Here is a 15357-nt window from a genome sequence, read left to right as displayed (position 1 = left end):
ACATCGTGCGAGGCAGGCTGGAGCCATGCCCAGGGAACGTGTGATTGGCTGGGGTAAGAAGCTGGCCACTGATTGGTGGAAGGAAGCGGCACACTGATTGGCCACCGACCGTGGTCACCATGGCCAATCAGTGCGGAAGACACGAACACTCGGCCAATCAGGGCGGAACGCGCAAAACCACTACTTATAAGCAGGTCGCTGATTGGAGGAAAAGAGCCAGTGACGTCAGAAGGCGGGAAAGACCACAAAGAAGCGAGGGACTGATTGGTAACGCGGGAGAATCGACGTCAGACCGCAAGTGACAAGACGATTCACTCGCCGGCTTCCCTGGTTCTTCCCTGGTCGCCGCCGTCATCATTCTTCCCTGCGTTCTTCCCTGCATTCTTCCCTGCGTTCTTCCCGGTCGTCTTTCCTGGGTTCTGCATGGGCTCTTGGTGCTCTTGGTGCTTGGGCTTGGTCAGGGTGCTCTTGGTGCTTGGAGCGAGGCTTGGTGCTTGGAGTGAGGCTTGGTGCTACGAGCAAACAGGACCTCGCGTGCGACCGACTGGCGGAGCGTGAGCGAGGTGGACGGAGGCCTGCTTCGCGCCAACATCGGAGCCTGGACGGTTCCTGACGACGCTACACTGCCAGACAGATAAGCTCACACCCACCAACGCACAACACGACGATTCTTTTATTTAAGTCATTCCACTGTGCTGTTATTGAAGTGAGGTGTGCGGGATCCCAATTTAGAATTAGTTTTTACCATCGCGTTTCTTTGTATCGGGTCCCGTAATAAATCTTTATTTTTGTACATTTTACCCCCTTGTTCGTGTGAGATTAATTTGCAGGATTGAAGACTGCCGGTGAGGTCGCTACAGGTAAGAGCTCGTTGCTCCTTCCTCTTCCTTCTTCCTCCCGTGCTTGTATAGTCAAAAGTCCGTCATTGATCGTCGCCTCCATTAAAGTTTGTTTGGCTATCCGCGAGCCCATGGTATTAACCGAGGGCATTCGTGCGACAATATTGTTTGATTAATTTGGTGAGGTTCAATAAACAGGATGGTTTTATTTTATATTATATAATAGCAAGGCTCATGGAAGATCCAGAGCAAGAATTTTTTTTCAAGGAATATATTATCGATGAAGAAATTATGAGATTCATGAATAACACAATATAATTTATGCCAGCCAATTACCTTTGCTTAAAATATAAAAATGGACAATAACATATCTTTCTTCATATCCTGAAATATGTGATGTTTCCCATACCTGATGAAGGCCAGTTGGGGCTGCTAAGCGAATCTTTCTCAGCCTTTGTCTTTATTGGGGAAACCTCGAGATTGGTTGTGCTTTTGTGTTCTCTGCTGTGTGGGTTTCGCAATGTTGGTGATGATAACGGATTCTCCCAACTACAAACTGTACTTTGGTGGCCCACTACTTTGTTTAAAACTCATTTGTACAATGAAAGTGCTGTGAAATCACACTGTTTTATAGTAACGTCAATTATAATTGACGAATGATATTCATTTCTGTGGATGCATCACCTTACTGTGTGTTCTAGGGGTGCAGCAGGCAGAAGATGGGAAAAAATTAATTTTGTTTGTTTTATTTGTGATTTCTAAAAATTAAAAAAATATGTATAATTCTAAAAATTTATATGAAAAAAATTAAAATAATGAAAGTAAAACTTAAAAAATAAGTAATTAATTTTTTTGTTTTTTTTTCGAATTTGACTAGGGTACCGGCATGCATTGGCCTACTTTTTCAAAAGGTGTCCTGGTATATTTGACGTCTACCAGCACATGCTATGAGAAGCGAAGGGAGGCTTCATTCTGCCTCTAAAGACAGCATATGCAAGTCCTTGCAAGGCACCATGATAACAGTTTATAGTTGGGTCGTAATCATAGCCAGACTAAATAGCTCAAAGTCAAGTATGCTGCCTCAAACCTCTCCCTAATCCCAAAAATAACATTATAGTAAGATTCTATATACACTACCAAGTGTATTAGTTCTTGACTTTAAATTAAAACGAATATTTCTAGGCCCTATCAACCGAAGGCTCTATCAAAGGAAGAAAGGAAACATTTCGATGTCACAGTACAAATCTTTTTAGAAAATACACCGTCTTAAAAACAAATTTTTTGCACGTTTATTGATATGGAAAAAAGGTACAAAACGTCCCACTAGCATTCCAAGATTAACTGTCACTTTGAACTCCGAAGCTCGTATATACTACAAACCTTCCAGATAAAAAATAACTTTTGAATTTTTTTTCCTTTTTTTGCAATTCCATTATTGTTAAACTTCTGAAAAGAAGAATCAAATTTGCATGTAGACAAAAGTCTTATACATTCTTCAATATTTATATATTTCTGCAAACTCTCACTAACTTCAGCACAATAGACGTAACTGCAGCAGCATTGTTAAAATAAATAGAAATTAAATGAATTTCTCCACTGGAATCCCAACATTGTTATGAACTGTGAGGCTTACAAACAAGGAGTGCTTCTTATAGATACTTTGGAATACCAGATATATTAGAGAAACTCGAGCGTTGCTTTCACAGAACAGATTTCCACTCTCAATAGGTCACATGTCATAGGCCATCAATCAACCGTTTCACAAACGGTACATTCTACTTTTGGAATATTCATTAAAAGAAGCATTGCCTTTTGGGAAATGTACACGAACGTGTGCTTTGCATGTATTTGAATACAGTACTGTAGGAATGTCATTTGGCAAGCTAAGTCCTTTGCACATCGCTCTTATTGTCGGTATTTGGAACCATATGTTATTTGGTTTGTGCAAAAATGTTTGGGGGAAAAACTATCAAAATATAATTCGCAACAAAGATTTATCTCCAAGAAAATTAAGGATAATTAGCTATGAATGTAGCTGCTTCTGGCTGACATTTTCCTTCTCACATGTAAATGTCTTTCTTGAAGCCCTGGTATATTTTTACTTCAAATCTGGATTTCTTTACACACTCTGCTGATGTTCAAATTGAGTAAGGTAACTTGATATTTACCGTCTGATCATGCAACTGGTCACATGGTCAATTCAGATTGGTTTTGCACAAATAATTGACTATCGGAGGTCAGCGCCAATCCACATCATAAAATGACGAAGGGTCTTATCAACTGGAAGGTGACAATGGTATGCTGACCATTGGTGGAAGAAAAGTAAAGCTGAACTTTTCGGGCATCAGTCCTTCATCAGACCAAGAGAGTTATCTTGCTATGACAAAGGGCAACTTTGTTTCACCCGATCGTTGGAACTGTCCATAGACAGACAGACAGATGCTATCCTTGACAACGTCTATAGTAGTCCCCTGTATTAAAATAGTTATATCCTTTCATTGCTCATAGAATATGGGAAACTATAATTATTGTGTGGTTTTATTTTGAGAAAAATCTGAACTACAGTTGGTAACCGAGTGTGTTTGAGGACTTGGAATATTCAGTGTGTATTGTGTGGAAAGTGCGGATTGGCAACAATGGGCATGCAGCGGTTTGGCCGCTGAGATGGTACGTAGCCTGGTAGACAGACACAGCTGTAAGAGCCATCGGTGTTCAGGCAGTGGGCATTGTGGCAGGTTGAGGTTTCTTGCGGTCCCTCTTCACATTCATCAATATCTGTAAGAGATGGAGAGATATTTAGACCCTATGGCCGCATGTCTCATTTTCTCATTGGCGATCGATTTCATGTCAATTAGCAATCGGCATAAATTCATGTGACAGGAAGTACAATTTTTGTTTGGGCAAAGCATGCTATTCCAGAAACGTCAAATATTGTATCCCAGAAGCCTTGAGGGGAATGCTCCACCTATCTTTGAGGTTGTTTATTTTTATTTTGGCCACATATGGATATAAAACCAACAAATGCAGCATTGCATAAAATACTAGACGGCACTCGGTGGAGCACATACCTCCGCCATGCTGAACAGTTTACGTTTTGTATCCCACTCATGAGCCGGATTTGGATACAGACTTTAACCAAAATCTCATCTGCTTCTTCTTGTCACCGACCCAACTCATCCATCAAGTTGTTGTTTTTGTATGCATAGTCGAGGTTTGTGGTAGAGCTAGCACACTGAACATATCAGGACGTAACCGACAAAACCAGGAGGCAAGCAAAACACATACGCATGGAGAAGGAAACTCCAAAGAGGAAAAACGGGGAAATTAGGAGGGATTTGGGTGGGGTTAACAAGGGTAGAAGAGTTCATGCTTTTGGATTGGGGACAGATCTGCGATGGTGGTCAACAGCTGTCTTGAAGACCTGGAGGGAAGAATCGGATTGAAGAGGATGTTGAAGTTGGTTCCACAGGTGGGAGAAAAGAGGAACGAATGAGTGGAGGTGAGCAGTGATACTGGATTTAGGTTGTTTTACCAGAAAATGATTTTGGGTCACGTGAGCCCCGTAAAAACCCTGGGGGAGAGGGGGGGGGGGCAAAGCACAGAAATAGTGTACAAGACCAGAAAGGAGGTGGTAAAAGACAGAGACCACCGACTTTTCTGCGATGGCAAAGTGATCGGCCCATAGACTCAGCTTCATTATGAGAGATTCCAATGATCTTGAATTATTGGTTTCTACTGCGTGAAGCTGAGCAAGTTGTGAAGCAGGGGAGCCAGCCCAGAGGGGAGAGCAGTGCAGGAGAGCCAGCCCAGAGGGGAGAGCAGTGCAGGGGAGCCAGCCCAGAGTGGAGAGCAGTGCAGGGGAGCCAGCCCAGAGGGGAAGCTGTGGATGAAAGCTTTGTTGGTGGATAGGAGTTCAGATGTGCTACAGAAGGACTTTGTATGACGGAGGATGCTCAGTCGGCGGCTGGCTTAAGTTTTGTCATAATCTGTCGACAACTTTTTGAAATATCGTGCTATAAATTATTTCGGCCCCATCTCTAAATGGTGAAGAATCACCGGATCTGGATCTTCATTAAAATCGAATAAACTCATCCTTGTCACCCAACCAACCTGTCCACCAAGATTTATCCGAATCCATCCATACATTTCGACAGGGTTGAAAACATTTGGAATACCAGATATATTAGAGGTAGAATGACTGGTGGCTAACCCCTGCCCCTTTGGTGGCTAACCCCCGCTCTAGCAGGGAAAATGGCCTTAAAATGCCTGTTGTGTGTGTGTGTGTGTGTGCGTGTGTGTGTGTGTGTGTGTGTGTGTGTGTGTGTGTGTGTGTGTGTGTGTGTCCACCTCTGGTGGCGTTTTGTTTTTTCTTTCTCCTTTCTACTAATTGCAAATTAATGTGTCAGCTAGAAAATTAAATCGTATGCCTCCTATATTTCAACCAACCAGTCAAGATTAAGATTAAGATTAACATACTGGAAACTGAGTTTTGGGCCAACTCTTTGAGGAACTGCCTGGCCAGGTCTGACGCTGGACTGAAGGTGATTTGGTTAGGAATTAGGAATTTGGCCTGAACGGAATCTAGAACTTGTGTAACTTTTGGATGCTACAGGTAGACTGCATGTGTTTCCCACACCCGAGTGAGTACGCACCCATGCATATCACTTGAACTGTGTCGAGCCTGTAACCGTCGTAGCAGTCACAAGTGAAGCCGTTGGGTACACGAACACATCGCCCATTCTCACAGCCGTGTGCAATTCCACATTCCTGTGCCTGAAGTCCTTGTCGCGGCTCGTATTGCCTTGGGTATTCTGCAGAAACAAAACAACAATGACGGACCATTGCTACCGTCCTGAGGAGTGCATTTGTTGCTCATTAACTTTGCCTTTCCACACACAGATTATACCAAAAGCACATGTCTTGGTTTGCGGTTCTCACTGACCTCTGTCCGAACATTGATTTGAACCTATGGCCTTGAAACCACCAGCCAGCCCTCTCATTTTAGGAGTCTTTATTCGAGGAATGCCATCCTGTTATGCTCATCAACTCATGCGGAGCACGACATGATGATATTTTGTTACAGTTCGGCAATCGCGTGCTTGCACCATGGTCAAATAAACTACCGAGGGCACTGAATAGGCAGCATGGCCGCATCCCCCAAAATTATCCAAGCCAGATGTTGCATATGCATGCATTGACCCATGCTCATTGACTCACTCATGCATGTGAAACATCTCCTGAATGACACATAATACTGTATATCAGAAGTTTAATAAATAAATAAATAAAGCAACAATTTTTTGAGCTTCAGGGGAATCATCCATGTTTGCTTGCTCATGTGTGAGTGGTGAGTACATGGTCATAGAATGGCATTTCAATGGACATACAGCATCATTTTTCATGGATGACGATTATTGTATGGGGGCGTCAACTTTGGCTTCCATTGAGAAAATCCTGCAGAAAAGTAAGTCGAAGCTGCTGATATTATGTAACTGATTTGGGCAGAAATCGTATGCTACTTGTGCCTGTTCAAACAAAACAAAGCGAATATTCACCGTTTTATCACATATTGGAAGGCCATTAAAATGAAGCTTTTTGTCTTCTTGATTCCCAAGCGGTGTTGAATCAATAAATATAAATATTGTATATAATGTCCAGAAAAAAGAGGATAGTAACAGTACCATGAGTGTTTAAGAAAGGATCAAGGTAAGATATTACAACGCAGGAAATTTAAGGTATTTAATAATTGAAACTATGAAATGAAAGTGACTAGCAACGGTACCCGCCCTAAGGGCGGGGCTTCAATTGGGAGGCCCAAATGAAAAGGCAAAATATCAGAAATTGAAGGCTTTTTTATTTATTTCAAACGATTCATATAAACATCCGTTAAATCATATCACACGCAAATCATCAAAATCTAAACAGTATTTGTAGAATTTCAATAAAAGCCACATCACTGTACATATCGGTAAATATTATTCCATCGTGTTTGGAAAAACTGTAAAATTGGGGAAAAAATTGGAAAAACAATATAGCCTATTTTACTCCAGGGGGTCCCAGGATTACCCACCCAAAATTTTGTTGCGATCGGTTCAGCCGTTTTTGCGGTACCTGGGAACAGACGGACGGACAGATGGACAGACATTTGGTGAATTATAGTAAGATAATGGAGGTGTATAAATATAGATTGTGTTTAAATTAACATGGTTTACTAAAATTTTGTGTGTGACAAAAATGTAGACACATGAGGAGGCCATTTGTCTCATCCTTCCGGTGCTTCATTCATGCCCCGTTAACTCAATCTTTTGATTTGCTTAACTTTCATGTGCTAGTCAAATTATTCCATTATCTCTACTGTAATGTATACTGTAATGTATACTGTAATGTATACTGTAATCATTTTATCACCTGAGGCAGAATATCTGGCTGGCACACACACACAATGGCTTACTCTTTTTTTTAGAGATCATGGGATCTTTAATATCCACAACCAAAATGTAAATATGACAGTGCCCAACATGCTCCAAAATATAATTCCCCTTGCTTTGCACTCCAATGAAATGGAGGGTTTTCAGTGACACTTTGATTCTGTGGGCAATCAAACCCAGAGGAGACAGCTCAATGACAATCATGCTACCAACTAGGCTGTCTTGCTTAGTTAACCTCTGGATTTTTAAAAGTGTAATTTCTTGAAAAACTGAATAAACTTAAAGCCGGCAAGGCCTTTATCTGTAGTTCAATGGAGTGCTGCTCTCCACTATGGACTGGAGCCTCAGCATCACATCTGCTTCTCCTGGATTCCGTGGAATTATTGGCATTTCCTGCAATGAGTCCAAAGCACAAGGTCTGCTGCTTTCACATCGCAGGTATGTCTGCTGCCCGCTGTTCTCCCAGCCCGTCTCCAGCAACTCCAAGACACACTAATTCTTACAGTAACTTCCTCCTGGTGAAACTCACAAAATCCATACTTTCTGTACAAGCACACCCCTATTCTCTAATGCTTTTTCCAGTTTTTAGAACTGCCTTCTGGAAGCGATTCAATCGCACTCTTCCTTTCAGGTCTTTAAGCAGCTGCTGGACCACAATTTATTTTAATCTGCCATCTTTTCCAGTGAACTTTACTCCATGAATGTGACATAAACAGAGCTAAACCAACCCGATAGTACTTGTATTTTACTGTGTTACTTCCACTCCTCTCTCTCTCTCTTTCTTTCTCTCTCACCCATTTATCTTCATTCATTCCTTTTCTTGTTGTGTCTGACTGTAGCACCACTGCCTGACTGACTGTACATTGATTTTATGTTTTTTTACCCTCTTTCACTTTATTCGTCCATGAGCCAAGTTTTTGAATTCCCCCAAAAAATAGCAACTGGCCTATTCCTGAGTCTGGGTTTCGTTGTGAATGTGTTCCTTGTATAACCTTTATTTATCATTATTTATGTGTTCAGTAATTTTTTTTTGATGCTATTGGATTCAGTTTATCAAGGTTTTTTTTTTTGAAAACTTCTGACAAGGTTGATAACTTAAGATAAGAACAGGTGCCATAGGATGCAGGTGCGAAACTGAGGAAAAAATACTTTTAACAACAGGAAACAAAGCAGGTGATGTACTTCCATCGTACATGAACGTCCATCCTTACCCACAATCTTTATTATCCCCATGCTTGACAAAATACGCACAGTATATGTAGACTATGGCTGAATATACTCCATGCTTGACAAGATACACACAGTATATCTAGGCTGAATATACTCCATGCTTGACAAGATACACACAGTATATGTAGACTATGGCTGAATATAATAATAATAATAATAATTCATTTATTTTGTATAGCGCTTTTCCAGAAGCCCAAAGGCGCTTTGACAGAGTGGAAAACATAATGCATAACAATACATGAAAACAACAATTGCAAAAAGACAAGAATCAAGAAAACAAACAGCAGCGATATACGGCATATATATAAGACAAGAATCAAAAAGACAAGACAAGAATCAATAGGGAAATATTTAAAGCAAAAGGAGGGAGAAGGAGAAGAGATAGTCAGGGGTTAAATGCTGTGGGTTGAATGTTGAATGCAGCGTTGAACAGGTGGGTCTTTAGTGATGTTTTGAATGTGGTGAGTGAGGAGGAGTCTCTGATGGTGTGAGGTAGTGAGTTCCAGAGGGTGGGAGCAGCGATGGAGAAGGCCCTGTCCCCCCAGGATCTGAATTTGGTCCGGATGGAGGGGGTCAGGAGGTTGGTACCAGCAGAGCGGAGGTTGCGGGTGGGAGTGTGTCTGGAGAGGAGGTCAGCCAGGTAGGATGGGGCCAGGTTATGGAGGGCTTTGTATGTCAAGAGGAGGATTTTGTACTGGATTCTCTGGGGGATGGGGAGCCAGTGAAGCTTGTAAAGGACGGGGGTGATGTGGTCACGGGTCCGGGAATGAGTGAGTAGACGGGCAGCGGAGTTCTGAATGTATTGGAGTTTATTGGTGATTTTTGAGGGTGAACCATAGAGGAGGCTATTGCAGTAGTCCAGACGGGAGGTGATGAAGGCGTGGATGAGGGTTTCTGCAGCCGTGGAGGAGAGGGATGAGCGGAGACGGGCAATGTTTTTCAGGTGAAAGAAGGCTGACTTTGTGATCTGTTTAGTGTATTTGTCGAAGGAAAGGGTTTGGTCAAAGATGACGCCAAGATTCCGGATGTGAGGGGAGGTGGATACTGGGATACCGTCGATGTTGAGGGCAAAGTTATGGGTGGATTTTGTGAGCGTTTTTGGGCCAATGATGATTATTTCAGATTTATCACAGTTAAGCTTGAGGAAGTTGATTTGAAGCCAGGATTTTATTTCAGTGATGCAGTTTGTCAGGATAGAGTGGGTGTCGGTGGAGACGGACTTGGTGGAGATGAAAAGCTGGATGTCATCGGCGAAGCAGTGGAATTGGAGACCATGACGGCGGATTAAGTGACCGAGCGGGGACAGGTAAAGGATGAAGAGGAGGGGGCCAAGAACTGAACCTTGGGGGACACCTTGGGGGAGGGGAGCAGTGGGGGATTTGCAGTTATTGATGGAGATGAACTGGCATCTGTCAGAGAGGTATGATTTAATCCAAGAGAGGGCAGTGCCGGTGACGTTAAAGGTGGATTCAAGTCGGGTGAGGAGGATAGTGTGATCGATGGTGTCAAAGGCAGCGCTGAGGTCGAGGAGGACGAGAATGTTGAGGTTGCCAGCGTCAGAGGAGAGGAGAAGGTCGTTGGTGATTTTGAGGAGAGCAGTTTCAGTACTGTGGTTGGAGCGGAATCCGGATTGGAATGTTTCATACAAGTTATTGGCAGAGAGATGATGTTTGAGTTGAGTGGCTACAGCGCGTTCCAAAACTTTTGACAGAAAGGGTAGGTTGGAGATGGGTCTGAAGTTGTTTAGGGTGTCAGGGTTTAGACCAGGTTTTTTTAGAATGGGGGTAACAGCAGCAATTTTGAGGGAAGGTGGGACGATGCCTGTAGACAGGGAGGAGTTTATTGTTGCAATGATAAGTGGAGAGAGAGCAGGGAGGGAGGCTTTGACAAAGCTGGAGGGGATGGGGTCAAGAGTGCAGGTGGCAGTTTTCATTCCTATGAGGAGTTCAGAGAGGTCAGTAGGAGAGATTGGGGAGAACCGAGACAGGGGATGGCAGGACAAGGGGGGGCAGGTGGTTGGAGGGGGAGCGGGTGCGGCGGTGGTCAAGCTGTTGTAGATGTTGTCAATTTTGCGTTGGAAGAAAGAGAGGAAGGAGATGCAGTTGTCTACTGTGAATGACTGGGTGGTGGTGTTCAGGGGGCGGAGGAGTTTGTTTATTGTCGAGAAGAGTGCTTTTGGGTTTCCGGAGCCAGAGTGGATAATTTGAGAGTAGTAGGCAGAGCGGGCGCATGAGAGGGCATCTTTGTAGTGTTGTATGTGGTCCTTGTAGGCTTGGGAGTGAACTGTGAGACCCGTTTTATTGCGGAGTCTTTCAAGTTGGCGAGCACGAGTTTTCATCAGGTGGAGTTCAGGGGTAAACCAGGGAGCAGAATGGGTGAAAGAAACTGTTTTGGTTTTTACAGGCGCAAGCTGGTCAAGGCAGGAGGAGAGAGTGTGGTTGTAGTAGTCAGTGAGGTCGGAAGGGGTGTGGAGGTCAATGAAGGGAGAAGTGGACATTTTTTCAGAGAGGGTGGATGAGAATGAGGTAGGTGAAAGAGCGTTTAGCTTACGGAAGTTGATTGTGCGATAATGCCTTGGTGTTGGGGCGGGGATGTTGATGGTCAGAGTGATGGCTAAGTGGTCAGAGAGGGTGAGGTCGGAGCCATAGAGATGGTGCAAATTTAATCCAGTGGAGCAGACAAGGTCCAAAATGTGACCACGGATATGGGTAGGAAAGTCGACATGTTGAGTGAGGTTAAAGCAGGTGAGTAAATCAGTGAAGTCAGTGGTTATTGTGGAGTCAGTGGAGTCCATGTGGATATTGAAATCACCAAGGAGGAGGATTGAGGGGGAGAGGGAACATAGCTGGGTCAGAAAGTAGGAGAAGTCAGACAGGAGTAGGAGAATATACTCCATGCTTGACAAGATACACACAGTAGATGTAGACTATGGCTGAATATACTCCATGCTTGACAAGATACACACAGTAGATGTAGACTATGGCTGAATATACTCCATGCTTGACAAGATACACACAGTATGTGTAGATTATGGCTGAATATACTCTATGCTTGACAGGATACACACAGCATATGTAGACTATGGCTGAATATACTCCATGCTTGACAAGATACACACAGTATATGTAGACTATGGCTCAATATACTCCATGCTTGACAAGATAAACACAGTATACTGTATGTAGACTATGGCTGAATATACGCCATGCTTGACAAGATACACACAGTACATGTAGACTATGGCTGAATATACTCCATGCTTGACAAGATACACCCAGTATATGTAGACTATGGCTGAATATACTCCATGCTTGACAAGATACACACAGTATATGTAGACTATGGCTGAATATACTCCATGCTTGACAAGATACACACAGTATACTGTATGTAGACTATAATGGCTGAATATACTCCATGGTTGACAAGTGTTACGTGTTCCTCCCCGACCTCCTGGTCTCGGTATACCTCCGAACCCCGAGAGGAGCCACGGCAGAAAAATATGTTATTCTGTGTCCGTAATCAATAGGGAAACCACACCAATGATTATAAACGAACAAATGCTGTATTAAAAATCACACACAAGAATAACGGTACAACCAATGGCCATAAAAGTGCACTCAATATCTTAAGATGGTACCATCTGCTAAAGTAAGGCAACTCACTGCGCTCCCCGTGAATGGAAAAGAACACTCCTCAATGTCCCTATAACTCAAAGGTGATCCTGGCGAAGAGGCGATGAGGCGAGTAATGAGGTGTAGGCAAAGCGTGGACCGCCACGTGGTCCAAACCCACAGCAAACTGGCGGCGAAAAGGGAAATTCCAAAGGCGCGATCCAGACGTGCACGTTCACAGTTCAATCAGTGAACCGCAACGTAATCTTCAAACGCCGCTTTTGCACACACACATCCCCGGCAAATGACCGGAGGGTGAGAAGCTGATGCGGAGCAAAACCTTTTTCAGTGAACGACGCGCGAGGTTCAAAATGGCCGACGGCTCTTACTTGAGTCGAAGCGACCTGGCGGGGGATTCTTCGGACCCACAACGCCTATACCTGACTACGCAGGTTTCTCAATCCTCCAGCGATAACACCTATCGCAGGAAATTCCTTTCAAGGAAACTCAAAGGTCACTCGCGACGTTCGTTTGATCACGTTCGCTCCGGAGCTTCAAGACACGCGTCTTCTGTGACTTTTCTCGCCACGCCTCCTCTTCTTCTTTTTTCTCTCGTCGTCTTCCGGTTCTCGATCCGGTTTCCTGTTTCATTTAAAATATTAACCCTTTTTGCCTTTTAACAACAATAACCTTCCCTTTTAACAACAATAACCACCGTTTCCTTCAAACCCCAATAAGAATAATAATACATAACCAGAAATGTTTCAAGTGGATGAAAACCACAACCACGGAAGGGCCGAATCCGCAACACAAGGTACACACAGTATATGTAGACTATGGCTGAATATACTCATGCTTGACAAGATACACACAGTATATGTAGACTATGGCTGAATATACTCCATGCTTGACAAGATACACACAGTATATGTAGACTATGGCTGAATATACTCCATGCTTGACAAGATACACACAGTATATGTAGACTATGGCTGAATATACTCCATGCTTTACAAGATACACACAGTATACTGTATGTAGACTATGGCTGAATATACTCCATGGTTGACAAGGTACACACAGTATATGTAGACTTTGGCTGAATATACTCCATGCTTGACAAGATACACACAGTAGATGTAGACTATGGCTGAATATACTCCATGCTTGACAAGATACACACCGTATATGTAGACTATGGCTGAATATACTCCATGCTTGACAAGATACACACAGTATATGAAGACTATGGCTGAATATACTCCATGCTTGACAAGATACACACAGTATATGTAGACTATGGCTGAATATACTCCATGCTTGACAAGATACACACAGAATATGTAGACTATGGCTGAATATACTCCATGCTTGACAAAATACACACAGTATACTGTATGTAGACTATGGCTGAATATACTCCATGCTTGACAAGATACACACAGTATACTGTATGTAGACTATGGCTGAATATACTCCATGCTTGACAAGATACACACAGTATACTGTATGTAGACTATGGCTGAATATACTCCATGCTTGACAAAATACACACAGTATACTGTATGTAGACTATGGCTGAATATACTCCATGCTTGACAAGATACACACAGTATACTGTATGTAGACTATGGCTGAATATACTCCATGCTTGACAAGATACACACAGTATACTGTATGCAGACTATGGCTGAATATACTCCATGCTTGACAAGATACACACAGTATACTGTATGTAGACTATGGCTGAATATACTCCATGCTTGACAAGATACACACAGTAGGTGTAGACTATGGCTGAATATACTTTTTAAAAGAGTACTTTAGCAATTATGAAATTTTAAGATCAAAATGGATATCACAATTGTACGACAAATTAAGGGGGGGGGGGGGGGAGGGGTGGGGAATCACAATTTACAACAAATTTGGGGAAAATACTTTCAGAAATTTAGCAATAACTTAGCCAGCCTGCAGCACAAATTAAATTTAATGATGAAGAAAAACATGTCCTTGTCGATTAGGAAGCTTTGCCAAACAGGAAAGTTTGATTTCTGGTGGCTTTGCTAAAATTTTGGCTTGTCAGACCTTCTTTCCTCGAGCCTGCAGGGTGTGTCCGGTCTGCTCTTTATTTAAGACCACATTTATGAGACTCATTTTCCTATTTTGCTCTTTCATATTTCCATCTGCTTCTATTTTTCTTGCATTTTGACTGACTACACCAATAATAATGACAGTAGTAATAATAATAGATAATAATAATAACAATAATAATAATAATAATAATAATAATAATATCCTTTTAAATTTTGTGGATGATTTATATATTCTGCAAAAAATTAAGAAAGTGGTTCCATCTTTATCCTTCCATTATTCTATATTGCAATTGGAGGCATACAGGCAGCTGTTTCTCGGCGAAAAGCACGCAACTCGTCTGGACAATGTCACAAAGCTACCTTGGCTTGAGTTTGGGCCTGGAAGCCACAACTTGACCTCTCTTGAGGCCAGTGCTTGAAACTGCCAGCCGCCAGCTCAGCATACCAACTAAACTTTTTGACTTAAACTAAACTAATTCCAAACTTGAGGTATGCTTTTTGAGGTATTATACTCAAGATTTACTTGCATTGCCAATGTTTCAAATAATGTGGGGGTATGATCTCTCATATCAGGTAGGGTAATTAATTATACAATCGTTTGGATGTTAAATTAAGTTAATGTTAAAAACAAGTAAACGAAAAAACATGTTTTAGGGCTACACACTTTCATTATTTTAAAAAAAAGTTTTAAACCCATTTTTTTAAAATTAAATTTTGATAGATTAAAATGTACCAGAAAAGAGGACTGTGGGCCAAATTTCAGCTCTCTATGTCGTATGGAACCTAGAAAGCGAACGGCTTAAATAAAGATTTGAAACGGGACAAACAAACAAAGTTCAGATGAAGTTAAATAAAAGCGTGTAATTAGGTCGATATATAGAACACAAGTGAATAGTATATTGATATGTGAAGCAAAGGGGTGAAGGCACAAGCATGATGGGCTTGCCAAAAACTTCACCAGAATGTTCATCAGATCTTGGAAGTCAGGCACGGTTGAACCTGGTTTGTACTTGGATCAGAAAGCACTAGTGGTGTTGTTACCCCACGCATGCAAATCAAAAAGTGGGCTTAAGCAATAATTGGTTCATGCCTCTCTGTCCGTCTATCCATCTTATCAGTTTATGATCGAGCAACAACTTATTGAAATTGAATG

The 15357-nt window shown here is 42.3% G+C and overlaps 1 protein-coding gene across 2 annotated transcripts in view; it reads right to left on the bottom strand.

The window, feature by feature from the left end:
• Positions 1 to 2114: 2114 nt before the first annotated feature.
• Positions 2115 to 15357, bottom strand: part of LOC137436425 (latent-transforming growth factor beta-binding protein 1) — a 327003-nt gene continuing 313760 nt past the window's right edge. For both annotated transcript variants that reach the window (XM_068130197.2, XM_068130206.2), the window contains exons 33-34: positions 5492 to 5650; positions 2115 to 3614 (exon numbers count right to left, since the gene is read on the bottom strand). In XM_068130197.2, coding sequence (XP_067986298.2) covers positions 3439 to 3614; positions 5492 to 5650 — 335 coding nt within the window. In that variant the 3' untranslated portion in view covers positions 2115 to 3438. The remainder of the gene's footprint in view (positions 3615 to 5491; positions 5651 to 15357) is intronic.

This window comes from Myxine glutinosa, chromosome 1 (genome assembly GCF_964187855.1).
Source record: "Myxine glutinosa chromosome 1, kmMyxGlut1.1, whole genome shotgun sequence".
NCBI lineage: Eukaryota > Metazoa > Chordata > Myxini > Myxiniformes > Myxinidae > Myxine > Myxine glutinosa.
This window is presented reverse-complemented; position numbering and strand designations above follow the sequence as displayed.